The following is a 27,549-nucleotide window of genomic DNA, read 5'->3' as shown; positions in this document are numbered from 1 at the left end:
CCCCCACACACCACCATGTGACCTACATGGCACTTGTTTAGGGGCATTTTTTCGTGTGAGGACTAGTCTCCATAGGTCAGTGTTGATCAGCCCTGGACAGGGGCAGAGTGCTTTGTGAGCAAAGGCCGGCAGTGTTCCAGCCACCACAGGGGAAAGGACAGGCTGTACGGTTGACGTGCTCTCTGCCAAGTCATGCTGCCGCTTTTCTTGCTTGCCTCTTCCAGGAAGCCTTTCCTGATTGTCTCTTCAGGCCTCTCTGAGCTCCCAGGGACTAGATTGTATCTTCTTTCTCTGTCCCCCAAGCTCAGGATGGGGCTGTAAGTTTCCCTGACAAGGCCACCCTGCAAACTGAGAAGGCTCCTGGGTCTGAGGTCCCCTCCATACTATCTGTGTGTGCCACGGAGCTCCGGGTTACAGACTTGTAGCAACCCTGCTGGACCCTGGGGCAGGTTGGTCAGACAAATAGCTCAATCATGTACCCCAGGATCCTCAAGAAATCTCTCTGTGTTCAGCCTGCTTCAGAAAGTCCCAGTGTTCTTCTCCCTAGAGAGTCAGCCTGAGGTGGAGAGAGGTGGGCGACCCAAAGACTCCCCATCTTTAAGATGAATAGGGAAGATCAGACACAGCTGTCGGAGACGTGCTCATTCAGTTCCAGAGGAGTGAGGGAGAAGTGGTTTATTCGGGAGGGAAAGCCCAAGCCAAAAGTCTCCCTCCCCACCCCTGAAAGCTGACCCATATGTAGCCCCAGTGGCCCAGATTGGGAGCCAAGCCCCCAAACACCCAGTACTGCTCCTGGTTTGGCTTCTCTGCAAGCAGCCACATGTGATTCGGAGTGTAGGCAGGGGGAAACCGAGGCCCTGGCTGGGCCCTGTATGTGACACCCTTGCAAGCAGCCCTGCTACCACCAGCCCTCCTGGCCTCCATTGCTGGGGGGAACACCAAGTTCAACACTGGAGGGTAGTGTTCCCCCAGGACAGCTGGGCCAGGGGCTGTTCTCATGGATGGATTCCAACACGTGCAGGGAAGGACTAATCCTTGCAGTGGAAAGAGCGGGGGAGATTGGCTATGATCACCCTGCCAGTCAGGAGACCCCAACCTCCAGTGTCCTGGAGACCCACAACTGGGCCAGGGAGGAGGCAAGACACTAAGAACATCCCCTCTGGTGTGGCCAGGACTGCACTGTCTGCCAGGCAATGCTTCAATAAGAGGACCCAGCAAGGTGCATATAGCGAATCTCCTCCAGACAGGGCTGGGCTTCTGGGAAGAAGTGCGCCCATGGAGATGGGAGAAGCAAGGTTGCCTTGGTCAGGCACCCACTGCCTGCGTTGAAAGGAAATTGTCACCAGGCCCAAAGATGGCAGCACACAAGTAGGAGACCAGGCGGGTTCCACGTGGTCCCAGTAACCAACCCGGGGGAAGGATTAGGAGAGAGAAGGTCTGCTGTCTCTCATCCCTGCCATGACTTGACTCCTGAACCCAGGAGTCACAGTGACCATCACAAGTCACCAGTCGGAAAAGGGGCTGGTGGGAGAGGGGGCAGAGGAAGCCAGGATGCCCTGGTAGGGCCAGCAGAGGCTGCAGGAGGGCAGAGCAGGGCCAGGCTCCTTGCCCCGCGAGAGCGTAGTAGCTTAGAAGGCAGGAGCGACAGGGAGGACGGGGCGGCGAGCTTCTTGCCCAGCTCACGGGGCCTCATTGGAGCCGATCCCGCTGCCTTTGTTGACGTAGAAAGGCCGGTAGTGAGACTGTGGGGAAAACAGCAGTGGTTAGAGTTCCAGGAGGCAGGTGAGGCCTCTAGTCACCCACCTAACCTAGACCTCCTCCAAAGCAGCAGTGAGCCAAGCTGCTGCTACAATCGCACCCACCTTGGGTCCTGACCCCCAAGCTTGACCTGCCTTGAGAGTGGTAGGTGGTCTCAGAAGTCAAAAGAGATTCTGGGTTCAAATCCTAACTAAAGTTCATTTCTGCTACTTAATGCATGAGCTTGAACCTCAGCCCCATCCCCAAGGTTCTCCCATGTCACCACAGCCACCACACACAGTGTTTTGTGCCACAGAGTGCTACGTTGTGTTACATGGCTGACTCAATTAAGTTTTACAACCAGCCAATTAAGTAGGTTACTGTTCTCATAGCCACTTTATAGTCGAGCGGATCACGGCCCAGAGAAAGGAGGCATCTTGCCCAAGTCACTCCACTGGCGAGTGAGAGAGCCACAATGGAGGTTCCGATGATGGGCTCCAGAGTCCTCCACCTCCCAACTTGAAATCACCTCTTGTGTCTCAAGGACTTGTGCATGAGGTGAGGAGTACAGATCTTTCTGACAGAGAGGGTACAGAGTGTGCAAACCACTGCCCCAGCCCGACACGACTGGCCCCCACATCAGGATTCAGTGTTAGCTTTTCCTGACAGAGTCAGCAACAGCTCTCCCAGACCTCTCTGTGTATCGAGTCTCACAATAATGTTGAGAAATAGGCACTCCTCTCCTCCCAGTCTCTACCTCGGGACCTTGAGAAACCAGGCCTTCCAGCCTGGAATGGAGCTGAAAATGGAGATAGTTCTAGCCCCTGTGGGTGCTACTGGCCCCTAGGGTGTATCAGGAAGTGGACCTGTCCCTGAGCAAGTCAGAAATGGAGTCTGATCCTTGACCCACGAGCCCTGCTACCCCTGAGGTTACACGCAGCCCTGCCTTAGTCCCTCTGCCTGGAGCCTTGCACCCTCCAGCTCGTGACCTGTGCCTCGTGCATGGAAGGACTTAGGCTTGGGGAAATGCCAGGGCAGAGTCCTTAGCCCAGATCTGGGCTGAACCATCAATGCACAGGTGAAGAAACTGAGAGGAAAGGACACAAATTCACCTGGCTTCTCTGGCACAGCAAGGCCTAGAACCAGATCTCCAGCTCCCCTGTGCCAGCTAGGACCCCAAAGCAGTCCATAAGAGAAGGGGAATAGATCTGGAAATAGCAAGGCCTTTCTTTTCTTTCTTTCTCCCTCTGTCTCTCTCTCTCACTCTCTCTGTTTTGAAGAACAGTCATGTCCGTAACATGTAGACTACAGGTCAGTGAAAGATGCTGTTTTTGTTTGAGAGCCCATAGTGGTGGGTTGGCGGGGTATTCCCCATTCTTCCAGCCCTGCCTGGCTCAGAATCTCAACAAACGAGAGCAAGGAGGGCTATGAAATCACTAGAGCCACATAGCTCATGTTACAGGTGGGGGAAACGAGGCACTGAGGAAGCTGGACTCACTCGAGGTCACTCAGCGAGCTGGTGAGGGCAGGGACCAGTCCCCAGGCAGCCCGCCTGCCAGGCCAGCCTCTGCACATACCACGCCTGTCCTACCAGGGCTGAGCACTGGTCACATCCCAGTCCCGCGGGGTCTGCAGGGGGTTGGGAGCCTGCTCTGCAGAAACCCACGTCTTCGACAGCAAGGAGGTGTGTATGTAGAGGGGTACACTGGGTCTCTTTTTCCCCCATATCTGCTTTCCACGGTCCTGCTGCGGTGGTGGCCCTGGGCCCAGCTCCATATTACACATGCAATCACTTAGCTGCCCTCACCACAAATTAAAGATTTTTTTTCCCAACTAACTCTGCCCCGCCACTCTGCTGAACCGAAGAAATTACCCCATGCTCTGACCTCCAAATGCAAAGACAGAAGGGGCCAGGGGCTCCAGTCTTTGTCCCAGAAAACCCCTAATGCCACCTGCACAGCAGAGTCACAGCGCGCTCCCTCGGGACCTGGCACAGGCCTTGGGACAGAAGCATTTGGGGAGATGCAGGCCGAGCATGTGGGTGACAGGCCTGGGTCGCTGGGGTCCTGGGGAGGTGTCAGAGATGTCATGTGGATAGGGAATTGCATCTATGGGGAACTGGCCAATAAGTTCAGCATTGTAATATAAAAATAAAGGAAGATTCCCAAAGATGGTATTTGATTCATTTGGGCTGCCATAACCAGTAGGTGGCCTAGACCTCTTTGTCATACCTCCTCCTGTCAGAGCTCTCTGATGCCTCCATCTTAGAGTCCGTGGATAGTGAACCCTTAAGCACATGTCAGCTCTCCCACCCCATACTATCACCCCAGTGATCGATATGCTATCAGAGCTGAAAAGCTATTCCGGGGGTGAGACCCATCTCCAAAAGGCCCATCCCCTTCACTGAGCATTTTACAACGTCAGGGCCGGTAGAGACAATGCCACTGATTACAAGTACTCAATGGTCATTTTCAAATACAAACATAGGGAGCCCACCCAACAGATTGGAAACTGAGGCCCAGACAGCGTGCACATGCACAGGGGCCCAACCTACAAGCTCTTGTCTCTACGACCTTTTCCTCATTCGGGTTCTCAGGCCACTGCTATCCACCCTCCAGCATGGCCTGGAGAAGTCATGCTCTTCCCTCATACAGAGCCTGGTTGCATCAGACCAGCTCCCTGACCCCAGGACACGCCTGTGGCCAGTAACCCTCCCCGTGGCATCTTACCAACAGAGTCTGCTTGCCGGACTTCCAAGTCTGTGGCTGGGCCTTGGGAGCCTGACTCCGGAGGAGGGAAGGATAGCCTGGGAAGACAAGAGGCTCTGGTCAGGGGAAGCGTGGGTTGGCAGTCAGGAAATCCCAGTGGGGTTGCAACAGCAGGGCTGCCTGCCCCAAAGTGACCCTCAGTGTCATCCAACGCAGAACCAAGTGCAGCCACCTGCAGAGACACGCAGCAGCTGGGGTGGTGCAATTGGCAACTGAAAATCCTGGGAGGTTAGCCAGAGGGACGAAGCACCAAGGCAGACAAAAGGAGAAGGGGCCAGCCAGGTGGGCTGGGCAGGCATCAGGAGAATTTTGTCCCCCAATCCAGATCAGCGTTGCACACTGCTAGGCAGGAATGTCACCACTCAACCCTGTGGGCTCACGATGGACCACTCCTTCTCTTAGAACCTCATCAGTATCCCCTCCCAGCATTGCTTGGAAGGAGGGACTCCTCCGTGCCATGCTGGGGTGGTCCATGTGTTAAGTCCTGCTTGTGCGAAACATTGCACCAGTATCTCCCATCGCTGTGCCCTCCTTCTGTCTCTGAGAGCTCAGCTGTTTGCCCGAGCTGTGCAGCTAGCAAGCAGCCAGAAGGATCTGAAAGCAGGTTTGCCAGACTGCAAAGCCCATCTTGCCACTCCTTCTGCCCAGCTCCAAGTGTCCCCCGTCTTGTTAGCTGATGACCAGGAACACACAGAAAGGCAGAGATTTGCCAGTGTGACTGCCCCCCAGGGTCAGGACAGCAAGGCCAAGAGGTCTCAGCAGGTGGCACTCTCTGGACTTGATCAGAAGGTGCTGCCCTAGGGTGGGGCTGCCCAGCCACCTTCCAGGCCCCCCTTCATGCTCCAGAGGCCTCTGTAAAGAGCTGTGGTTCCCAGCACAAGCTGGTAAGCCCTCTCGGGGCCAGGCATCGACCCACAGGGATAGCCAGCAGCGGCAGGGAAGAAATAGGATGTGACCTGAAGACTGAGAAGATGGAGAAATTAAACAGGGTCTCTGGCCGGCCCCTGTCCAGGCAAGCTGTCACACAGGGAGACCATGTCCTATACAAGAGGGTGGCCCGCACCACGCCCTACAACACCGTCCATATATCTAGGGTGGAAGCAGCCTGACAAAGAGAAGGTTCCATGGGCCCTGAATGGAGATGAAGAAGGCAAATTGAGACCTCCAGTCTCAGTATCCAGAAAGAAAATGCCATGCCAGCCATGAGAGGTGAGAAGGAGGGCGGGGTGGCGCCAATACCAGACTTGACAGCAGACAGAATCCAGGAAGAATGAGCTAGGATGGCATGGAAGGACATGCATCCCTCTCCGGGAAGCTTTGGGGGACAGGGACCAGGACACCCTAGAAGTGGCAGAGAACCCCCTGCCAGGATGGCCCACCTTCCCTGCTATGGGAAAGGAAAGGGGAGGGGTGGGAAGCAGGCAGGTACCGGGATTATTTTTAAAGAGCCCACTGCGGTCCAGTGGCTTGGAAAACTCTGCAGTAGCCTGTCCCAAGGTGGTGAACTGATAGGGGGATTTCCCAGTGCCTGCTGGGAGAGAGAGAGGCATTAGCAGCGTGTGCCTGCTGTCCGCGGAGGCCGGGGCTCTCACACCTCACTGGGACCCAGCTCTATAGCCTTGCTCAACCCGCAGGACTTCTGGGGATAGGGAGAACCCCAAGGACTGAGGCCTGGAGGCCACTGTTTTCCTAGAATACAGAGTATCCTCTGTCCAGAGCCTTGTCTGGTCACTCTCAGCTAGCTAGTTGCTTTGTGTGAAGATGGGCAGCGGTGCTCTGGACTCCTCCAAACTTGCATTTGAAAGGAGGCCCTTCCAGGTGGGGCTTTAGTGGAAGGGGGGCTCCATGGGCATGGCTAAAGATAGCTGGCCTTCTGTGCCAGCTGGCCTTCAGACCAGGTTTGGAACAAGGAACAGGGAACAAGGAGGTATCTGCTGGGAGCCAGCAGGCCCAGGCAAGGTCCAGAGCTTCTTAGGCCCAAAGACAGGACTTCCCCTGGGAATCTACAGGCTAGAATTCCTTCCCCATATTGCCTTCTCCTTTAACCAGCTTGTAGCTCAAGAATACTGCTATGACCATAACCTGGAAGGGACCATTAAGTGATAGAGTCACTTGGAAGGTCACTGCTATGGGACAGAGGGTCTGTATGTACTAGGTAGTTCATTGTCCTCCCCCATCCAGGGACCAGGCCTCTGAGCCTTCCTTCTAGACCAGGTGTTTTGGGTGTAGTGGGAAATGGTATTTCTCCAACCTCAGCCCACCAGAGCTTCCTCTGGGACTAGAGACATGAGAGAGCCCCAAACCCTACTATATACTAGGTTGGAGCCTGAGTCTCCAAAATGACCTCAACCCCAGGGATGGGGGCTGCAGAAGCTATTGATTCTCCAGCCTTGTCCAAGACCTTCAAGAAACAGTGAGTGCCAGGGGCTCAGTGTAGGTGAAAGATTTGGGTGGCGTAAAGATCACCTGGTCCCACCACCCTAGAAAGGCTTCCCCGGGGTGGTTCTGTGGGATGCTACATGGCCTGAGGTCTATCCAACCACCATGTTGGAGTCACTGGGCAAAAAGAGTTAAATCAGCTCTGCGGCCAGAAGACTTGGGAGGTAAGCCCTAGAGAAGCATCCAAACTAGGGGCTGGTGGTTTAGAGAGAAAAGGCCACCCTGGTCTCCGAGTCCTCTTCTCACAACCCATTTTCAGAGGCCATCATGTGGTCTCTGAGGAACACTGGTGTCGTCCAGGCCCTTCCCTGCCCTCCACTGCAGCAAAGACCCTGGCCTAGCATGGGGCTCTGACCTCCAGAAGGTAAGAGCGGAACTAGTTAGGGAGGAGACAGAGACCCAAACCAGGCAGCCTTGAGCAGAAGCAGGGGCAGCGGGACAGACTTACCTTTCAGGGAGAAGGAAGAGTTGCCTTGTACTATGGGCACGTCGTCAGAGCTCTGAACACTGGACGAGTATTCCCAGACTCGAGAGGTGTAGTTACCTGGCAGAGGGCAAAGAAGATGTGTCACCCTCCCACAGGGAGGTGTGGCAGGGGGAGAGCAGGACAAGGACTTGGCCAATTCTGAGGCCCTTGGTCTCTTTGCCATCCCGGCATAGGAAGCCACTATGCTGAGTACTGCCTTCCCTCAGGTTTCTTTGCCATCAAAAGTATAAAGTAGCCGGGCGTGGGGGCGCACGTTTAATCCCAGCACTTGGGAGGCAGAGGTAAGAGGGTCGCTGTGAGTTGGAGGCCAGCCTGAGACTACAGAGTGAATTCCAGATCAGCCTGGGCTAGAGCGAGACCCTACCTGAAAAAAAAAAAAAAAAAAAAACTAAGAAATGAAGAAGGAGGAGGAAGAGAAGGAGAAGTATAATGTAATGTTCCTGCAATGACTGCTGTCCTCAATAATAAGGAGCCAAGTCCTTAACGAGGTGCACAGGTCTTAGGAGGGTCCCTCACTGCCATCCTCTCCCTCCTTCATGTCCCCCTTCCTCCCCGTCGTCCCAGCAAAGCTGTGTCTCAGCTCCTCCAACTTCAACCTCTTTCTTGCTCCTGGCTTCGGATCCAAAGCGGGTCCTCTGCCTGAGACACACATCTGCTCCCCATTCTCAACAGACGCATGTAGTGGGGTCTCCATGTGTCAGCTTATATGTCATCTCCCCCAGGTCCATGTGTGACTGTGCCAGACACTTTCCATCACCTTCCATTCCCTGTCCCCTGGGTTGCAGTTGCCTGTTTAATTGTCCACCCCTCTACAGAGCTCAGGGGGCTGGGAACATGCCTGCCCATCCAGCATCACACTGGTGCCTGGCAGATCCTGGTTTGTAAAGGTTGCTCACTGTGTGTCTTGGATACGCACACTAACAAATGAACAAATAAATACCAGCACATCATGACACTCGGGAACAGAGGAAGCTGACAGAATGCCATCTCCTGTTTGTTGGGGGTTGGACAGATGTCCATATGCACAGATGTCCCTACAGTCTAGAGGAGGAAGTAATGCGGAGGAACAGCAAGGGGATGATTGGAATCGAAGGTTCAGAGTCCCCATGCATGAGGCACCCTTCTCCAGACCTTTCCGGAGCACTGGGGCTTTGGGTACCTCCAACGTCACGCTCCCTGTGCAGCAGGGGCCTCTCATCCCTACTTCCTCTCCCATAGGTACTTGCTGCACTTGATCACATCTGTGAATCTTAATGACAGAGCGGCCCCAACAGTGTGCTGTCTACCAGGTGGCCCTGGCCCGCCAGTCTCCTGGGACCTGCTCCACACTGTGGTATCTACATGGTGCCCCGCCTAGGGTGGAGCGTCTGGTGGAGCTGGCCTAGTCCTCCCCTCCTTGCACATGGTAGGCAGTACTCCTGCTCCAGGACAGAACCAGAGCCCCCCAAAGCAGGCACTTCATGAGCCCACAGCTCTGTTCTGAGGCACAGTGGTCCCCCTCAGCACACTGGGTAAAGCAGACCCCGGATGTGAAGTTCTGAAGAAAGCACATCCTCACCTCCACTTCTGATCTTTATTATTTTTTTTTTTTTTTTTGATTTTTCGAAGTAGGGTCTTACTCTATCCCAGGCTGACCTGTTATTCACTATGGAGTCTCAGGGTGGCCTCGAACTCATGGCAATCCTCCTACCTCTGCCTCCCGAGTGCTGGGATTAAAGGCGTGCGCCACCACGCCCGGCTTTATTTTATTTTATTTTTAGAGAGAGAATTGGAATGCCAGGGCCTCATTCACTGCAATCAAACTCCTGATGCTTGTGCCTCCTCATGGGCATGCGTGACCTTGCACTTGCTTCACCTTTGTGCACCTGGCTAACATGGGATCTGGATAGAGTAGAACATGGGTCCTTAGGCTTCACAGGCCAGTGCCTTAACCGTTAAGCCATTTCTCTAGCCCTCCACTTCTGACCTTAAAGGGGTTGCAGCAATGCCTCTAGGACTTCCAAGGATAGCCCACGTCACATCATGCGTTCCTACACTTGTTCACTTTAACCACTGTGTGGCTAGTACATGACAGTACAGGTCTGCAGTGGGTCCTAATGTCCTGACACTTGCCGGGATAGCCTCAGACTGAACCCCAGGCTGGCCACTTGCTCCATTTCCCCTGACATGCTTCAAGAGACAAGAAGACCACATGCACTTGGGGGGGTTCCAGGGACATTGGGGTTTCCGCTTCTTCTCTCTTGACACCATGCATTTCTGTGCATGCACCCACATACACACACACACACATTATACTCAGTAGGATCTATCCTTGCCTGGCTCTCCACATTCATCTCATGCAGGGAATTTAAGACCCCCAACCCATGGCCCAGCTCCATGCAACATCCCTTTTCACATACCCACCCGGGCCTCTACCCTATGGAGCTGAGCTCCTCCTACCTTTAGTGCCATAGAGATTGTTGAAATTCTTCTGGTTGGTCTCCTTGGAGAGACGGCTGGGTGACGAAGGCTGGTAAGATGTCCTGGCCCCACCTATGAAGCAGAAAAGGACCCCTCAATACAGAAAGGTGTATCTGGCTTAACTCAGGGGCCTCTGACATACAGGATCTAGGGCAGGATTGAAACAGCTCCCCCTAAGTGCCCACCATAGGGCCTGAACGCCATCATTAACAGCAGTCCCTGGGTCTAGCATAAGGCCATCATGAAACGTATCCCAATGGGGACGCTTTAGAGAGCGGAAGGGATTCTACTGATCATCGTTCCCAGAGCACTGTAGTTCTCCTGGATGGCCATAGTCACCTTCCTTAGGGGCTTTGGGGCCAGGAGGCTGACATGCGAACACTTCCCTCCAAAGCCAGACCCCATGTGAGCCAGATTTTAGAGGCTGGTACCTAGTGTGCTAAGAGGAAGGAGTTCCAGAGCGGCAATGGGGACAGGGGCTCTGGGTCTTCACCCAGTGACATCTGAGACACCTGCTGATAGCATCTGGGAACTCACTCCAGGTGCCAACACAGCCTGTGGCTCACTGCCCACGCACACTGGGCTCCCACACAGTCCATGAGGAAAGCAGGTGGGAAGGATGCCTACGTGTGCCAAAGCTCTCCTGTTGTCTCTGCCCCTCTTACCTAAACTTCATGCACCACGTCCCCACCACAAGTGTGTCCCACTGGGACCAGCACTCACGAGTCCTTCCTGTCCACCACAGTCTTGTCCTACTTCCAGATTAGAAGCTAACCTCCCCAAGAGAGAACTCACAATCACCACCTAATCCCACTGGTCTCACGCTTCCAGGCTCAGATCTAGTGACTTTCAGTGACCCTGCTTCTCTGATCCCCTTTTCTGTGCAGCCTCCCCTCTCTCCTGAGCCCAGGAGTCAGAAAGTGGGTGTCCTGCTTCTCCTGTCCCTATGGGACTTTACCCACAGTGCCAGGGCAGGGACGCCAGGGAGGCCTGTTTTTTCTACCTATAAACGTCACAGCTGATTCACAGGGCCAGAGATGGGAGGGCTCCTAGCCCTGGCATCCCACTGCCTCTCTTTACAAAGAGGTCCACTAAAGCCAAAGGGACTGTGAATAGCCCCAAGCCCAGATACTCTTGGAGAACCATCATGGTGGGCTGCACTCTCCCCTCGTAGAGGCCAGCAGTGAGGCCAGAGTGGCCTTGGTTCTCCCATATGCAGGGTCACGAGTGAGGGACCACAGCAGGCTGGCTCTTGACCAGAGGGAAAGCTAGAGAGGTCAGGCTAGGGCCCAGCAGCAGGGGTTTCAGAGGTAAGGGATGTTTGGACGCTGCCTAGCAAGGCACATCCTCTCAGAGAACTGGCCAGAAGGGGATAGCACCCTGGGCAGGGAGGGAGAGGTCTGGCTCATCCCAGGAATGTCAGGTGAGGGAATCCTGACACTCACCTGCTGCTCAGACCTCCCAGAAAGCCCAGGTGTTGTTTATAAAGGTAGGACACAAAGCTTCCTCTCCGATGAGCTCACCCCTCCCAACTCAGGTCCCTCCTGCTCTGGGTGTGTCTGTCTATGAGGGACTGCTCTGAGCCTCCAGCTACCCCCTCCAGCCCGTGGCCTTCCCCAGGTCTCCAGTCTTCCTTCCCTCACCTCCCCCCACACTCTTTGTCTAGCTTAGTGACCGCCCCCCGCACATGCCCCTGCAGGTTAGCCTGGGGTATGGACAGGTAGGTCTCAGCCTAGAACCCACCAGGCTGACAGCCCTGCAGGCTGGGGCACAGTGGGTGACAGGAAGGGAAAGGGATGGTGGGCCAGAACAGAAATACACCGGAAGATCAGAGTGGCCCTGGAGGAACCAGCCGTGCCCAGGCCTGAAGACGTGCAGAAGCCGAAGCAAAGCTCTGAACAGCTCCAGCCCGGTAGAGGGGAGCCCAGGACACCCTCGGAAGGACAGAGGGGCTAAAGGAGAAGTAGGAGGAGCTGTTTGCATCAGAGGACCAATGCCTTAAGAAGTAGGGTGCTGGGTAATTTGTCACCACACCAGGACACTCGTCACCCTGAGAGTGAAAGAAGGTGAAGGTTGTCACCACACCGGGACAGCTGGTCAGCGCCAGGACTTCTGCAGCTACACGGAAGGTATGGTCACCCTATCAAGAAGGAGCCTGCCCGAGAGCCGCTCCGTGGACCGGGGGCCCCTTGGCAGCCTGCTGGTCCTCACCCTTGGGCGTGAGGTACATGGAATATCTCTTCATGGTGTCGGGCGTACTCCACTCACTCCCATAGCTGCTCGTATAGCTGTTCATGTAGCGATGGTCACCACCTGAGGAGCAAGGGGGCCGGTCAGCAGGGGGAGGCCCAAGAGCACCTCCCCCATGCAAGGAGAAGCAAGCTCTCACAGGCTCAGGGAACATGGCAACAGTATGCCTGTGCTCCCGACACCCTCCTCAGCAGTGAGCCACCGCCCTTCTGAACTATGCTCCTGCAAGGAAGATTGTGTTTACAGCACTTTGCAGTTTACAAAAGGGCTTTCGATATCCATTTCCCATTTGATCTGTGTAACAACTCTTGGGCAGGTGAGAACGTCTCTGTGTAACAGATCAGGAAAACGAGTCTGAGAAGGTGAGCAGAGCAACTTGCCCTGCATAATATGCCAATAAAGGCAGAAGAGGAGCTGGGTGCAGTGGCGTGTGCCTTTAATCCCGGCACTCGGGAGGCAGAGGTAGGAGGATCACTGTGAGTTCAAGGCCTCCCTGAGACTACATAGTGAATTCCAGGTCAGGTCAGCTTGAGCGAAAGTGAAACCCTACCTCAAAAGAAAAAAACAAAAAAACAGTTTGGGATTGGAGTCCCGGCCTCTACTCTGCAGCTAAGTCCCAGTCGCTAAGTGGCAGAATCAGGTGGTGGAATGAGGTCCACATTGGCCTCTGTGACTCACGGATCCAGGTGAATAGAGGGGACTGCGCACAACTGCAGATCCCATAACTCACCCAGATTTCTACTAGATGCCCAGCCCGCCTCCCGCCCTCCCAGGTGAGGAGTGAGTGGCTCAGACCTCACCCTTCATCACTCGTATGGAGCAGGGTCCTGGCAGAGGTAGACAAGAACAGGCAGAGACTGAGTAATTAGGTCTTTGCCCAGCCCTTGGTCTCCATGAGCCAGGATCTTGAAAGGTGGCCTGGCGCCTCTGGACTCCAGGGCCTGTGAGATTGGGGCGCATCCCTCGTCTAGTGAGTGGGCCATTGTGAGGGAGTAGCGAATGCTCAGTGCAATGTCCCATTCACAGGCTACCCATCTCTACCCCTGCAGCAGGTACACTCTGAGCCACAAAGAAACAGTGACAAAAACATGCCCACACTGAGGCACAGGAGGCTCCCCTCGGGCTCTGGGCATGGTGCAGGGCCACTGAATCAGCAGCACCCAGCCTTGTACCTGGATACCACCTTACCACACACCTGCCACAGGGCACAAGGCCACACCCACAGAGGCCAAGGCAGGTACCATCTTGACCTAGAAATGGGACAGTGAGCAGCCAAGAGGCTGGATGTTTCCAGAAAGGCTTACAGGCCACCCCGCCCTACTTGAGGTCATCCTCCTAGGTCTTCCCAGACCCACCCAAGAGCTTCCCTTACAAGGCCTGCACCCCCAAAGATGATGAGAGCCTCATTCTGCATATGGTGGTGGTGGCAGCATCTAAGATGGGAAGGCACGGTGGACTGAGCGGCAGGATGTGATGCCCAACAGCACCCCTTTCCCCAGCTGGGAACCCTTTGTCAAGCTGCTTCTCTCAGCCTCAGTCTTGGAGTCTAAAGATGCAACACGCTCCAAGGAAAACAAGGTGGGGAAGCAAAGAGTAACGCCCCAGTGCAGGGAGCACTCAATCGCCATCAGCTGTCACCATCCCCATTAGGGTCATCACTATTGTCATTAAGAAGAACTATCAGGATCCAAGTGCCATTTAAAGCCAAATGATTATCTTGCTAAAATGGCTTCTCTGTCCTTGGGTATGACTGAATGATCCCCATATTTCACAGGGACACTGTGTGGCAGCCGACCAGGAGGACACCCAGGCACACTCTTAGCCCCTTCTCCTCCTGCAAGACTCACGTCCTCTACTGGGACATCCAGGAGAGTCACTTCCATGGGGCATTAGTGGCTAAAAGTTCTTAATCAGGCTGTTGTCTAAAGACCTTGTTCTGGGCCTGGGCCATGGGGCAAAGCCTTGGGGAAAGCGTCCAGGCTTCAGGTCCTACAGGGATTAGGTAGAAAAGGACTTAACAAGGTAGTTCTTCAGGTGGGGAGGCTCTTTGTGAGATGATTCAGTTGACCTCTGCAGGGGCAGCATGACTCAGAGAAAGGGCAAGTGAGTCACAGAGACGGGCTATGTCCCAGCATCTCCAGCCCTGCCCAGCAGGCCAAGGCCAACCTATGGGCTCTGAATGGCCGGGATGACAGGCAGGCTCTCCCTCCGAGCTCAGATGCAAGGCTAGGTGTCTTTGGGAGCTTCTAAGTCACCCATCTGGAGGCTGGCCAGCAATAGCGTGAAGCTGCTAGTCTGGGCCCGGCCACCTGATGGAAATCTGCATGAAACTAACTCCTGACCTAGATGGAGAACCCACACAGAGGAGGCACCTGTACAGTACTGCCCTGGGTCTCCCTGCTCTGGAGGCCCCTTGGAGCTGCCACTTCAATGGGGGGCTAGAGCCCTTGAGCCCTTCTCTGAGAACCCTCCAGTGGATAGGTGAATGAGGACAGTGAGGAACCAGCCAGCTAGGTGCCAGCCGACACCAGGTGTCAGGAAGTGACCCTCTCCTCCAGGGCAGCCTTGGGTCTGCAGACAAGAGGGAACCCACCATTTTCCATGTGGTTCCTCTCAATGAAGTTGCGGCTCAAATCAGCTTTGCACATCTTCTCCACGTGACGCATGCACACGTTGAGCAGATCATCCTTGAAGTTGCCAAGCGACTGCCCCAGGCCCTCCCCTTCCAGCAGGACATGGTAAGTGGGCAGAGGTGGAGGGAGAGAGTAATTGCTCATCAAGGCACCAAATTCCTACCAAGAAAAGGGGATAGGTCATTAACTTTGTGGGTCCTTCGGAGCTCTGGAGGGGGCACTCAGTTTAGCCGAAGACGGTGCTGGAAGCCAGAGGAGCTAAGTTCTAGAATCACTTCACTTCACCTTACTGGGGCAAAAAGTTCAACACAAATCCTCTGGTTGCTCATAGCCCTGGTGGCATTAGCATTGTGACAAGTCCCTCTGTTGACCTGCACGCAGCGCGCCTACCTTGTAAGGCTGTGTGCAAGTGGCCCTGGCTGTGTAGATTGTGAGGGAAAGCATTTTTTAAAACTCCAGGAATTTTAGAACATCCTGGGTATTTCTATCTTTACAGTAAGCCTCACTCAATCCTGCCCTCTGCACCTCTGTGCATCTCACCTCCCTTCCCACACACTGGACCACCCTTCTCAAGTCCTAAGCAGCCTGCGAGACCCCATTCAAACCCCAACTCCTCCACAATGCTGGCTTTAGATTGGTGAAGGCTGGTTGCCCTTCTCTGAGTTTCCACCGGCACTTATCTCCTGAGCCATATGCTCTATCATTTAATTACACACTATTCTATATTGTTCTCTAATTGTACATGTCTTATCTTCCCAGCTGGATTGCAGCTGCTCGGGGGCAGAAAAGGTGTCTTATACTTCTCTATTCACCACAGCACCTAATAGAGTCCTGGATGCCAGGAGTACCAAAACATTCTAGAAGACAGAAAGACAGATGCATGAATGCACGACCAGACCAGATCAAAGATAGCAAATATGCAGCACTCATATGCCATTCATCCCTTACCTAGAGCAGGCATTACTAATTAATCATAGAACTCTTTCATATTGAACCTGGAGCACTACTGGTATATTGCAATTGAAATTGGTACAAGGTGATATTTGTGTGCCAGAAAAGCAGAGGAGTGGACTGGATGGACAAATTAAATGGACAGACAGATTGGAGGCTGGATAGATGGATGGGTGGATGGATGGATGCATGATGGATGAAAGGATGGAGGTGGATAGGTAATGAGCAGATGGGCATGGGTGGATGGAAGGATGGCTGGCTGCTGGATGAGGGTCGGAGCCAGCTCGGGGGCTGAGGACTTGGGTGACGGGGACTCTTACCTGAAGAAACAGCACTGAGTCGCTAATGCTGTGCAGCTGTTCCCGGATCTGCTTGTCATCATGCAGCACCTTGGCTCTCTCATCCAGAGCATCAACAATCACCTTCACTTGGTCCACAGCATCCTGCTCACGCTGCTCCAGCGCAGCCCTCACTTCCTCCTTTTGCTTCTCCAGGTCCCGCACCAGGTCCCGGAAGTTCTGCTCCAAGATGGCTTTCTCATTGGTGGTAAAGCTCTAGATCCAATATCAGGGGAGGGGTTCATTAAGGAAAAAAAAATTTTTTAATCCTTCTAGGCTGAAGAGATGGCTTAGTGGTTAAGGCGCTTGCCTGAGAAGCCGTGTTCCACTCTCCAGATCCCACCTAAGCCAGATGCACAAATGTGAGGCAAGTACAAGGTCACCCATGCCCACTAGGTGGCACAAGCATCTGGAGTTCAATTACAGTGGCTGGGGCTCTGGCAATGCCAATTCTCTCTCTCTCACTCACTCTATCCCTGTGTCTCTCTCTGTCTCTAAAAATTTTAAAGTGTTTTGAAAAATCCTCCTCATTTGGCTTAGCAGTTAAGTGCTTGCCTGTGAAGCCTAAGGACCCCAGTTGGAGGTTTGAGTCCCCAGGTCCCAGGTAAGCCAGATGCACAAGGTAGCACATGCATCTGGAGTTCATTTGCAGTGGTTGGAGGGCCTGGTGTGCCCATTCGCTATCTTATCTGCCTCCTTGTCTGTCTGTCTCCCTCAAATAAATAAATAAATAAAAATAAACAAAGAAAACTTGAAAAAAACCACACAAAAAGTCCTCCTCATTGATTCCCTAGGTTCCCACAGGAACAGGGAATTCCCAGCGCCCTAACTTGGCCTATTTTGTCACAAATCTCATTCAAAAGTATCACCAAAGGATACCATCTACCGAAAAGATGCCTGTGAGTGGGGCAGGCAAAATGGCTTAGTGGGTAAGAGCGCTTACTGCACAAGCAGGCGGGCCTGAGACAGTCTGAGTTTGATCCCCAGACCCATGTTTTTTAAAAGCTGTGCATGGCCATACATACCTGTCATTCTAGTCCTGTGGTGAGTTGAGATTGGAATCACTAGGAATAGCTGGTCAGTCAGTCTGACAGGAAGAAAGAGAGAAAGAAAGAAAGAAAGAAAGAAAGAAAGAAAGAAAGAAAGAAAGAAAGAAAGAAAGAAAGAAAGGAAGAAAGAAGAGAAAAGAGAGAGAAGAGAGCCCGATATGGTGGCGCATGCCTTTAATCCCAGCACTTGGGAGGCAGAGGTTGGAGGATCTCCATGAGTTCAAGACCAGCCTGAGATTACATAGTGAATTTCAGGTCAATCTGAGCTATAGGGAGAACTACCTTTAAAAAAATGTAATTAAAAAAAGAAATAAGAGAGAAAGAAAGAGAAGGGGAGGGAGGGAGGGAGGGAAGGAAGGGAGAGAGAGAGAGGGAGATAGAAATAACAGCAGATTCAGATTCAGTGAGAGACTCGGCCTCAAGGAACTAAAACAGAAAGAGTGACAGAGGGACACCTGACATTCTCCTCTGGTCGCTGCACATGTAAGCTTATGGCATACACATCTACACACAGAGATAGTACATTACACATACACATGCACCACAACACACATACTACATACCCACACATACCAAACAGTAAAAAAGAAATCTGTGTATGTATTGTCACTGTTGCTGTTGGTGGTTTGTTGGGGTGGTGGTTGTTTCAGGGTCTCATGAAGTCCAGACTGCCTTCCAACTCACTATGTAGTTGAGGCTGGCTTTGAACACCAGCTGAGCTGGGCTGTTCCTGAGGCTAGGCTCAAGAATTAGTAGCCTCAAACTGGTTTTACCTAAACTGCCATTACTAAACCACAGCAGACATGTATCTCGTCACACTAGCACAAGTAGCAAGGAAATGGCATGTATTTGGTAGCTGGGTAGTCTGGAGGGCAAAGCAAGCACTAGAGGACCTTGAAAGACACACAGGGATAGGTGTGAAGTCTTTGTTTGATGGGGCAGATGACAGGCAAGAAGAGCCCAACTAAATGACTGGCCCAAGCTGAGAAGAGGGGGCAGGAGAAAATGTCAAAGAAGTGGGAGGATCTGAAACAAAAGTGTGTGGGAAGTCACTGTGGGCCAAATCCTGGCACAGGAGCTGAGGCATGCCCCCTCCCAGGCTGCACTGGGTGGTGAGGGAGCAACAAGGGGGCCCGGGTCTGCTCACCCTGATGCGATCCTTCTCCTTCTGCCACTTCTCAGCTTCATCCTCCACCTCGATGATCTTCAGCTGCAGCTGTTCCTTTTGCAGTGACAGCTCCGTCTACAGGGAAAGGCAGAGGGTTATAGGTATCAAGAGGGAGGGCAGCTAGAGAGATGGTTTAGCAGTTAAGGTGCTTGCCTGCGAAGCCTGAGGACCCATGTTTGGCTCTCCAGATCCCATGTTAGCCAGACTTACAAAGGTAAGCCAAGTGCAAGGCCACATATGCCCACTAGGTGGCGCAAGTGTCTGGGGTTTGACTTCAGTAACTGAGGCCCTGGCATGCCAATTCTCTCTCTGTCTCTCTATCTCTATAAAATATTTTTGAAAATTAAAAGAAAAGAGAGAGGATCGAAGTAGAGACTCAGATCATGCATCTAACCACTGGAGCCACCTCAGGCAAGCTCATCACTCACCAAATACTCAGCCCTCACTCAGCAGATGTTCATCAGGACTTAGGATCTACTAGGTTCTGTGCCAATGATCCAATATCGCATCGAATACTACATCACTGAATGCTTGGGCCACTAGGGCTGGGCAGCGGGGCCATGTCTTTATGGGGCCTAAACCTCCCAGGGAACCTCCATCTAATGTTAGAGGTGGGATGCTCATTTATGAAGTTCTTGTTCCTGTCAATGAACCTGGGGCCACTGGAGAAAGAGAAGAGCGGGACTCGGCCCAGCTCAGCACTGTCCTGCCCTGCCCAGGGAGTGTCTCGTGGAAGTAACCATGCGCGGCATTTCTGTGGCATGACGTGAGGCTTGAGCTGTGAGCAGGAGCCAGGGTTTGTTGCTGCAGGCAGGGACTCCGTCTGGGCAGGCACAGCTATAAACCTGTTTATAAGAAAGGGAACGCATCTGCAGTGTGGGGAGGATAGAGACTCTTCCCCAGGCAAGCTACGAAGTAAGGCTGGGAAGGAAAGGACCTAAGGTGACACACAGGGACATACAGACAGTGGGGGCCTGGAACGGGCTGGGAAGGGGTTCTATCAGGAGTGCTATGTTGGGACATCAGCATCATAGCCGTGCTTGCCTTCCATGTGAGGAAAGGCCCTTCTCTGAGACGTTGCTGGCACCAAGGCAAGGCCAAAGCCATTCAGACAAGTCAGGGGTACCTCATTACTTACCTGAGCCACATGAGGGCTCCCAAAGTCCTGTCTAGCTTGGAAGATAAGAGAAAGATCTCTACCTGACAAGAAAGACCAAATCATTCAAAAACACCTTTGACTGCTCAGGGCTCCCATAGCCACTGGGTTTTGAATGCAGACTCCATCCCTTTCTCTGGCCATCTCCCAGAGAACCCATGAGAACAGTCACGTGAAGAAGCCACAACCCATGCCTTGTGAGCTCATAGTCATGTGCAGCTGGGCCTGAGATCAACAGTTGCCATACCTCTGAATGTCCCATCAAGCTTGGGGTACCTGCCACAGACCCCCAGAACAAGGCATCTGAGGAAAAGACCCCCTCTGGCCTTTTTAGAACTGGCACCCAGAGGTGAGGAACCACTGAGCCTCCCAGACAAGAAGACCAGAAGTTGGCTCCTACCTCTTCCCCCAACCCTGACGCCCCTATCACACTCCTGGGCTCTCTGGCAACAAGGCTCTAAGATGTTCTCACTAAGCACCTGCTCTGCTTGCCACAGGCTGGAAACTCCGCATCATGGAAAACGCCAACACCAGAGGAGCAAAGTGTTGTTGAGAGGAAAGGAACATGAGGAGAGAAGGGTGGGGACTTGGCCTGGTCTCTGGAACAAGGCTAGGAAGAAGACGCAGCTATGGGAAGAAGGAGGACAAAGGGAGGAAGATCTTCCCGTAAGTGATGGGAACCAGCCCTTCTGATCTCTGCAGATGCACACAGGGAAAGCCCAGAAACGGAGGCTGGAGGGCCAAATACTAAGAGAAGGCCAGACCTGGGTGGTGGATCTGAGACTACGAAGCAGGACAATGGGCCTATCGGAGACAATGTTCCTATCCCTAAAGAACTCCTGGGGGAGGGGCTGGAGAGATGGCTTAGCAGTTAAGTGCTTGCCTGTGAAACCTAAGGATGCCAGTTCGAGGCCCGATTCCCCAGTATCCAGATGCACATGGTAGCACATGCATTTGGAGTTCATTCACAATGGCTGGAGACCCTGGCATGCCCGTTCTCTCTCCCTCCCTCTCTCTCTCTCTCTCTCTCTTTCGCCCTCTTTCTCTCCATCTGTCACTCTCAAATAAATAAATAAATAAACAAAGAAAAATAAATAGGAACTCCTAGGGGATTCTGGGCCAAAAGAAAGCTGGAGGCTCCCCACGCATTGCACAGTGGACTCAGGGCACAGCAGATGGCACAAAGGGCCCCAACTCCACTTCACTACCCCCAGTACGAGGTCTGATGGGAAGGAAAGCAGAGAACCACGCTCTACCCCTCCCCACCCTTTGAGCCAATGGGGTCCAGAAAGAAGCTCACCTCGAGCACATGAATGAATCCAAGAGCAGGGCCCATAACCACTTCCTACAGGCAGGCAAGAGAGCCTCGGCAAGTTCCTTAACTCCACAAAGGTAGCAAGAAGTAGAAGAGCTGCAGACAGCTTGTCTCTCCTTCTGACCCTGCCCTTGCCCATCTACAAACCAGGCCTCTCCTCCTCTCTCCCAGGTCTCTGGCCAGCACTGCTGATTCTCTTCCCTTGCTAAGGAGATTGTGATCTGGACAGAAATCATGGAGTGAAGCTCCCAGAAAGTGCTGGGCACTGACTGAATAATGTCCCGATGGCCACTGCTGTCCAGGCACCTCCCAGGTGCAGACTAAGGACAAGCAAGACCAAGACATCAGGCTGAAGATGTAAAATAAAGGCTTAGAACATGAATAATTGGGGCTGGAGATGTGGCTTAGCGGTTAAGGTGCTTGCTTGCAAAGCCTAACGATTCATGTTCAAATCTTCAGGTCCCACGTAAACCAGACACACAGTGACACAAGTATGTAATGTCGCACATACACACGTCTGGAGTTCGTTTGCAGTGGCTGAAGGCCCGGCATGCCTATTCTCTCCCTCTCTCTCTCTCTCTCTCTGATAAATAAAAAAGGAACATGGATAATTGAAAGTCGGGGGTACTGGAGGAAGCAGAACTGTGGCAGGGGAAGGGGCTGAGGGCAAACTAAGTCCCTGCAAATGGGAGCGAGTAAAAGCCAAAGAGGTGAGGAGGTGAAAGCTGGAAGTGAGCATCAGTCCTAAGGGGCACCCAGCAGGAGCCGTGGGATTGACCCACGGGTACAAAGAGGCCTTGGAGAATGGGCTCACAGGTCAGAGGGAGACACAAAGTACAGAGGATGCAGAGTCCAACGGGACTTATGCCATGAAATATCTAGGCCAAAGGCAGAGAGAAATCAGCCCCTGGGAGTCCGATCTGTGTAAGGGAATGAAGGAGAAGATCAGTGAGACAGCTATGGCGTGGAGAAGAGAGGTGGATGTGTAGGCCAGTGACCTGGAAGACGAGGAGGAGGGAGCCAGTCTGGACACGTGCAAGGGCAGGATCAGAAATGGAGACGAGCTGTCTGCAGCAGTGGGCGGCCAGAATAGGTCAGGGTGGAGGAGAGACTGGTCCTCCTTTTCTCTGGGACTCCAAGGAAGTCCAACACAGACTGGGAGGGGCCTGGCACCCACGGTCCATCTGGCAGGACCAGACCTGCCGGACACAGAGGCTTTTGGAAGGCATCTGGGGCTGGGAACGACCCTTCTTCCCTCTGGGGGGGGTGGGGACAGCTATCTTTCCTCATTGAGAAAGGGGACTTGGGTCAGACCTCTAGGAATGAACCTCAAATCTATTCAGTATTTGTCACCTTTCCCACCCTGCCCTGTACAGGAGGTAATACAGAAAATCCAAAGACACGGGGACGCCAGGGAAGCATCTCCTATGAGCCAGGGAATTTTCTTAATTGGCCTAAGACCCCATGGAGGTCAGTAGTGTCACCCCTACTTTGTGCATGTAGCAACCAGGACTTAGAGATGGTTTCCCCGAATCCACATGGCCAAAAAGAACTCGGTAAGGCCAAGGTGCAATCACAGGGCCCAGGGCCCATTCTGTGGCCAGAGTGGTGGCCCAGGCATTCCTAGCACCTAGACCTCCTTTACATCTGCTAACCTACCACACCCAGGCTGCCTCCCAGAAGCTGTCTCCCTCTTTTTCTCCCCACCAGGGCCCCAACTTTCTCTCTCCTGCTTTCCCTCCTCCCATGGAAGGCAGCTGCAGCCCCTGATGTCTGACAGGCCTCAGCACCACCGCTCCCCACACCTCCTTCCTGGCCTCCTCTCCCACTCCCTTCCACCCTGCCCAGGCCTGTCCCTAAATACTTCCTTTGTTCCCTTCTCCTACGCTGTCTGGGGCTCTCTTTTCTGATGCCTGGAATGGCCTTTTTGTGGGTCACCCACCCAACCTTGAAAGCCTGTGAGTGAGCAGTTCTCTGAGAGCACAGAGGGCAACGCAGCCTGTGGCTCTCAACCTGGCCGACACGTTCCAGCACCCACCTGGACAGGTGAACCTGCACGCCCATCTCCCCACCGCCAGAAAGATAGAGGGATGCTGGTCGGCCAGGATCTTTCCCCAGCCTGGATTAATTGCATGGGCCGTGGGCTGTGACATTTACCAAATGATCCAGTTAATTGCCAAATTTGTACTCCCAGACACATGATAATTACCAGGATAAGAATCTGAAATGCTGGATAGATTTCCGTATTTCTACTCACAGTGTCAAACAATCCCACATCAGCCTGTGGGCTTTGATCTCGCCCCTCACTCATGCACTCCACTTCCTCATAGCCTCAGGTCAGGGGAGGGGCCAGTTGGGGTGAGGCATCACTCTGGCATCTACAGAGGCGCCAGAGCCCTTTGCAGAAGTCACTGCACATCCCTGGGCCTCAGTTTCCTTGTAGTGGATTAACTTCCTAAACCTCCACTCCCATCCCAGCTACACACGGGCTCTCTGTAGGAGTCTTACAAATAAGAGTCCCAGGCCTCAATCCATGAGCCAGAACTTCTCAAGGAAAGGTCTGGGATTCTGTTTTAACAAGTTACCAAGTGACTGCAGCCTGTAGCTTGCCACCTGAGGGTCCTGGTCTCGGTGACTACCTACGACTCTTTCAAACCCATAGGAAGAAGTGTAAAGTGGTGGCAGGAATCCCAGCCCCACCACTTCAGTGCTGGACCTGTGTGAGTGAGCCTCCCAATGTCACTGAGCCTGTGACTCCCTCAGGCAGCAGGTGTGATGTGCTGCCCTACCCTGCAGGACTGCTGTGTGTGACTAAATTCGAACCCAGCCCAGCAGCCACAAGTGCTCCTCAGAGACTGTTCGCCTGCCTGCTGCTGCTTACTTTCCCTTCTCCTTCCTTTCTCTGAACCTGTTAGTTGGTTTTTCCCCACAGCACCCAACTGACCATGCCCCGTTTTGCATCCCACTCACGCCAAGTGTTCCCCTGAAAAGCCCCAGTGAGAGTAGATTCTGGCTATCCTGGCCTTCAGCCTGCCTCCTCCCTCTCAATCCCAGTCCCCACTGCCTGCCTAAAGAGCTTTCCTTCTGCCCAGACCAGCACAGCAAGAAATTCAAGGACTAGTGGGTGTACCAGCCTTGCAGCCTGGTGGCTCAGCCTTGCTCAAACACTTGGGCAAGAAGATGAGAAACCAAGCCACAGGGCACAGTGGGAGAACTGAACTGAGTCAAATGGCGGGGCTGAGCGTGAGTGAGGTGCCGAGGATGAGCTCCGCCACAGGGATACTCATGCCCACTCCTTCCTATGCCAAGGATGCTATCACCCCAGAGGCCGGGTACACCACAACACCTGGCCACCCTATATCAGCAGGACTAGGGATGGGTAGGTGGAAAGGCCACAGGACATAGGACAGGGGTCCACATCCCTCTTCATCTCACTCCTTTACTTAGCCTGAAGTATCTAGACACAGGGGCAGACTACTGCGCATCTACGGAACCCTTTGTGTTGTTTGGTATAGCAACACTGTGACTTAAGACCCATCAGAGTAGGGGTCATCATGTTGCTGTATCATGTGACCTTCTCCTACCATGGTCTCCGCTCAGCATCTGTACGTTGAGCAGAGGACCCGATGAGCCATGGGTGTCATTTTTAGCTTTGTGCAGCGAACACAGACAGGGAAGGCTCACCTCACCCAGCCTCAGCGGCAGGCCTACCAAACAGGTTCTGCCCAGCTGCTTGTACAAAGCTGTGTGGGGGCTGGTGTGTGGGTCTGTTGCAGATTCCTCCAGAGGGCTTCCTTCATTCTGGCCCATCAGCTCTCCACCCCCAGGACTGCATCAAAGTCCTCTACAGCTGGCATCTCAACAGTGCCAGGCCTAGACTGACTGCTTCAGCCTGGGTCTCCCGGCTGCTCAGCCCTGCTCCTTCCCACCTATCCCTATGCTGCAGAGGCACATGTGTGTGCATACACACAGGCCACCCCACAATCTCCCCACCCTGTTTTAGTCTTTCCAGGATCCTCTACCCACCCTCTGAGTTCTCTGAGGTGCCCTTGAACACGGGAAGAGGACTTGAGGGTTTCTTTCTCAAACAAGGTACTTGGCCAGGTGCCTTCCTTTCCCTAGGCCCATGTCTCCATCTGTGAGACACAGAAGATCCACGAAACGGAATGCTCCGTCAAGCCTGGCATTCTGCCCGCTGTGCCTCCATGTCGGCACACAGTTGCTTCTGCATATGTGGGCAGGTGCTCTCTTCTTCTTCGTGTGTCTGAGCTCTACCTACAGCTCTACCTCCTGACCCGACCTACATAGACAGCCTTCAAGATCAAGGACCATCTGTGCCCGACAGCAGCCCCAAGGTGACAACATGAACCTGGGAGTTGCTCGGGCCTCCAGGCCAAGCTGCCCAAGGCCTTCCTAGCTGCCAGGACCAGCTGTTCTGCCCTCGGGATTTTAAGTGGTGACATTCTTGTTTTGGAGGACATGAGCAACCACAGCCTGCACAGTACAGGTGGAGACCTGGCACCTCTGCTTTCTATGCTCCCTCCTCACCCTCATCCTAAGAGCTCAGATGTTTCCAAGAAGCTCCATGGGGAAATTGAAAACTATCTAGCCCAACCCCTCAGTTTTACAGGAAGGGAAGGGAAGAGACTAACCATGTCTACTTACACTCGTCACACCTCCCAAAACCCAGCCTGAGGCGTGCCTGCCTCAGTTGCCCTGGTCCTGCCTTCCCAGTGGCAAGAACGGGTTTCATGCCACTGCCCCGTCTCTGTTTCCTACTCTGAAAAATAAAAACAGGCCAGGGGGTAGGGTGCGATGGAAGCTGAAGACACATTTTTGGGGAGCCAAATGAGGCTTCTGGAAAGGAGGTTTGAGTCTGTTCCCATCCCTGACTCATCTCTCCCTACACAGAGGTGGGGGCAGAGCCACAAGGCAAGAGTGACCAAAGGTCCTCTGCCTGTTGGAGGAGTGCTGAGCAAGGAAAGACCCGCTGATGCTGTGTTGTGTGGGGTACAAAACCTCACGCTAAAGTCAAATCCCCAGCACTAGCCACCAAGAAGAACAAGGTGTTCCTTAGGGAACCCACCTGTGGCCAGGTGAGTAGCCTGTACAGGAACACTGAACAGCAGCCACTGCTGGCTCCTTAGCTCAGAACACCCTCCCCAGGTTCTCCACATCCACTAGTCTCCACTTGCCTCTGCTCCTCCCCACGGAAACACTGCCTAATCACTTACATAGAATTCATACAAACACACGTATCTCATACGCAAGTAGGGGCAAGCACCCACATACGCACAGACACCGGCGTGCATGTGCAACACACGCTCATGTGCATCCGCTCTCCCCCACACGCTGTCTCCCCAACAGCACCCACCTACAGGCGCAGGCCCATCTGCCCACAGACACACACACACACACACACACACACACACACACACACGGCCCAATTGAAAGCCAGGAAAAGGAGGCCACCCCAGGAAGCAAAGATTGGGGCACCAAGTAGAGCAAGCAACTGTTAGACTGTAAATACAAACTGGGGGAAGGGGGGAGGCAGCCAAAATGGTATTTGAGTGGCCCTCAAATCCCTTCTTCCTAGTATCGTCCCTCATGCTTGCCTGGCTCTCTGCTCAAAGGGAGGAATTCTCTCTCCCTGGAAAGAGAGGGAGAAAGACCTTCCGCCAGGCAGGGCTGGGCAGTGAGGTCTCTGTTTTTACTTGCTCGCTCTGACCTAACTTGGACGTATCCTTGGTCCAGCCCCCAGTCTTTTCGGAGCTTTTGTTTGCTCATCTATGAAACAGTCCTCTTTCCCAAGCCCATAGGCCTAGGCTGGGGGTGCAGAGGGCAAAGAGGTATCTGCTGGAAGAATCTAGCAGAGCGAGGGCTGCAGGGGCAGTGGGACAAGCAGCGAGGGGTGGGTGCCCGCCAGTCACCTCCTTCTCTGCCTTGGCCTCCTCCACCGTCACGGTGCTGTGGTTCTTGTGCTCTTGGAACATGCAGAGGTAGCAGATGCAGGTCTGGTCGGTCTGGCAGAAAAGCTCCATGGTCTTGCCGTGCAGGGGGCACTTGCGGGCCTCGAAGTCGCGGATGGGCTCGAGCAGCTTGTGGTCGCGGAAGGCGGCGCCCTCCAAGTGGGGCTTCAGGTGCAGCTCGCAGAAGGAGGCCTGGCACACCAGGCAGGACTTCACGGCCTTCTGCTTGTTGCCGATGCACGAGTCGCACAGCACCTCCTCGGAGCCCGACTTGGCCCGGAGCAGCGGGCCCGAGTCGGCCCGGGGGTAGCTGTTCCTGCGCATCTCCGCCGGCTCCACGATGGACACGGTGGGCTTGCTGCGGGGCTCCGAGAAGATGGACTTGCGCAGCTCCCCCTTCTCGGCAAAGGTCACGGGGGGCTTCTTGGAGGGCCCCAGCTGGAGCCCCGCGTACGGGGACCTCCTGCCTTCCGCGGAGTCCATGCTGAAGTAGCTGGAGCCTTTGTCGTCCACGGAATCTACAAACTGGATGATGGGCCGGCGCCACTCGTTGCCCGAGAACAGGGCGCTCTTGCCCTCCCCTGACTTAAGGGCGCTGCCCAGGCCCTTGCCCTCCGTCGCCTCCCCGCCGTGCCCGTTGGCTGTCTTGGTGTCCTTGCCCTCTGACTTGGTGCCATTCTCCAGGCTGCCATTGGGACCCGATGGGCTGCGGGCATCCCTGGCTTCGGGGCTCGACCCATTGCTCCTGGAGGCATCCGCACCTTCCATCACGGCTCTCTGGCTGGCCTGTTTGTGCTTGCTGGGCTGCGGGGTGGGTGGACCTCGGGCG

At 53.9% G+C, this 27,549-nt stretch overlaps 1 protein-coding gene across 1 annotated transcript; it reads right to left on the bottom strand.

Moving 5' to 3' along the window:
* Positions 1-660: 660 nt before the first annotated feature.
* On the bottom strand, positions 661-27,549 carry Trim29 (tripartite motif containing 29). The gene is made up of 9 exons (XM_004667357.2): positions 26,682-27,549; positions 18,260-18,355; positions 16,046-16,279; positions 14,735-14,933; positions 12,103-12,204; positions 9,871-9,963; positions 7,393-7,488; positions 4,467-4,543; positions 661-1,742 (listed from the first exon to the last, which is right to left on the bottom strand). Exons 1-9 carry the CDS (start codon positions 27,486-27,488, stop codon positions 1,680-1,682), a joined length of 1,767 nt encoding a protein of 588 aa, XP_004667414.1. The 5' UTR covers positions 27,489-27,549; the 3' UTR covers positions 661-1,679.

The sequence above is a fragment of the Jaculus jaculus genome, chromosome 3, assembly GCF_020740685.1.
Source record: "Jaculus jaculus isolate mJacJac1 chromosome 3, mJacJac1.mat.Y.cur, whole genome shotgun sequence".
NCBI classification, from domain to species: Eukaryota; Metazoa; Chordata; class Mammalia; order Rodentia; family Dipodidae; genus Jaculus; species Jaculus jaculus.
This window is presented reverse-complemented; position numbering and strand designations above follow the sequence as displayed.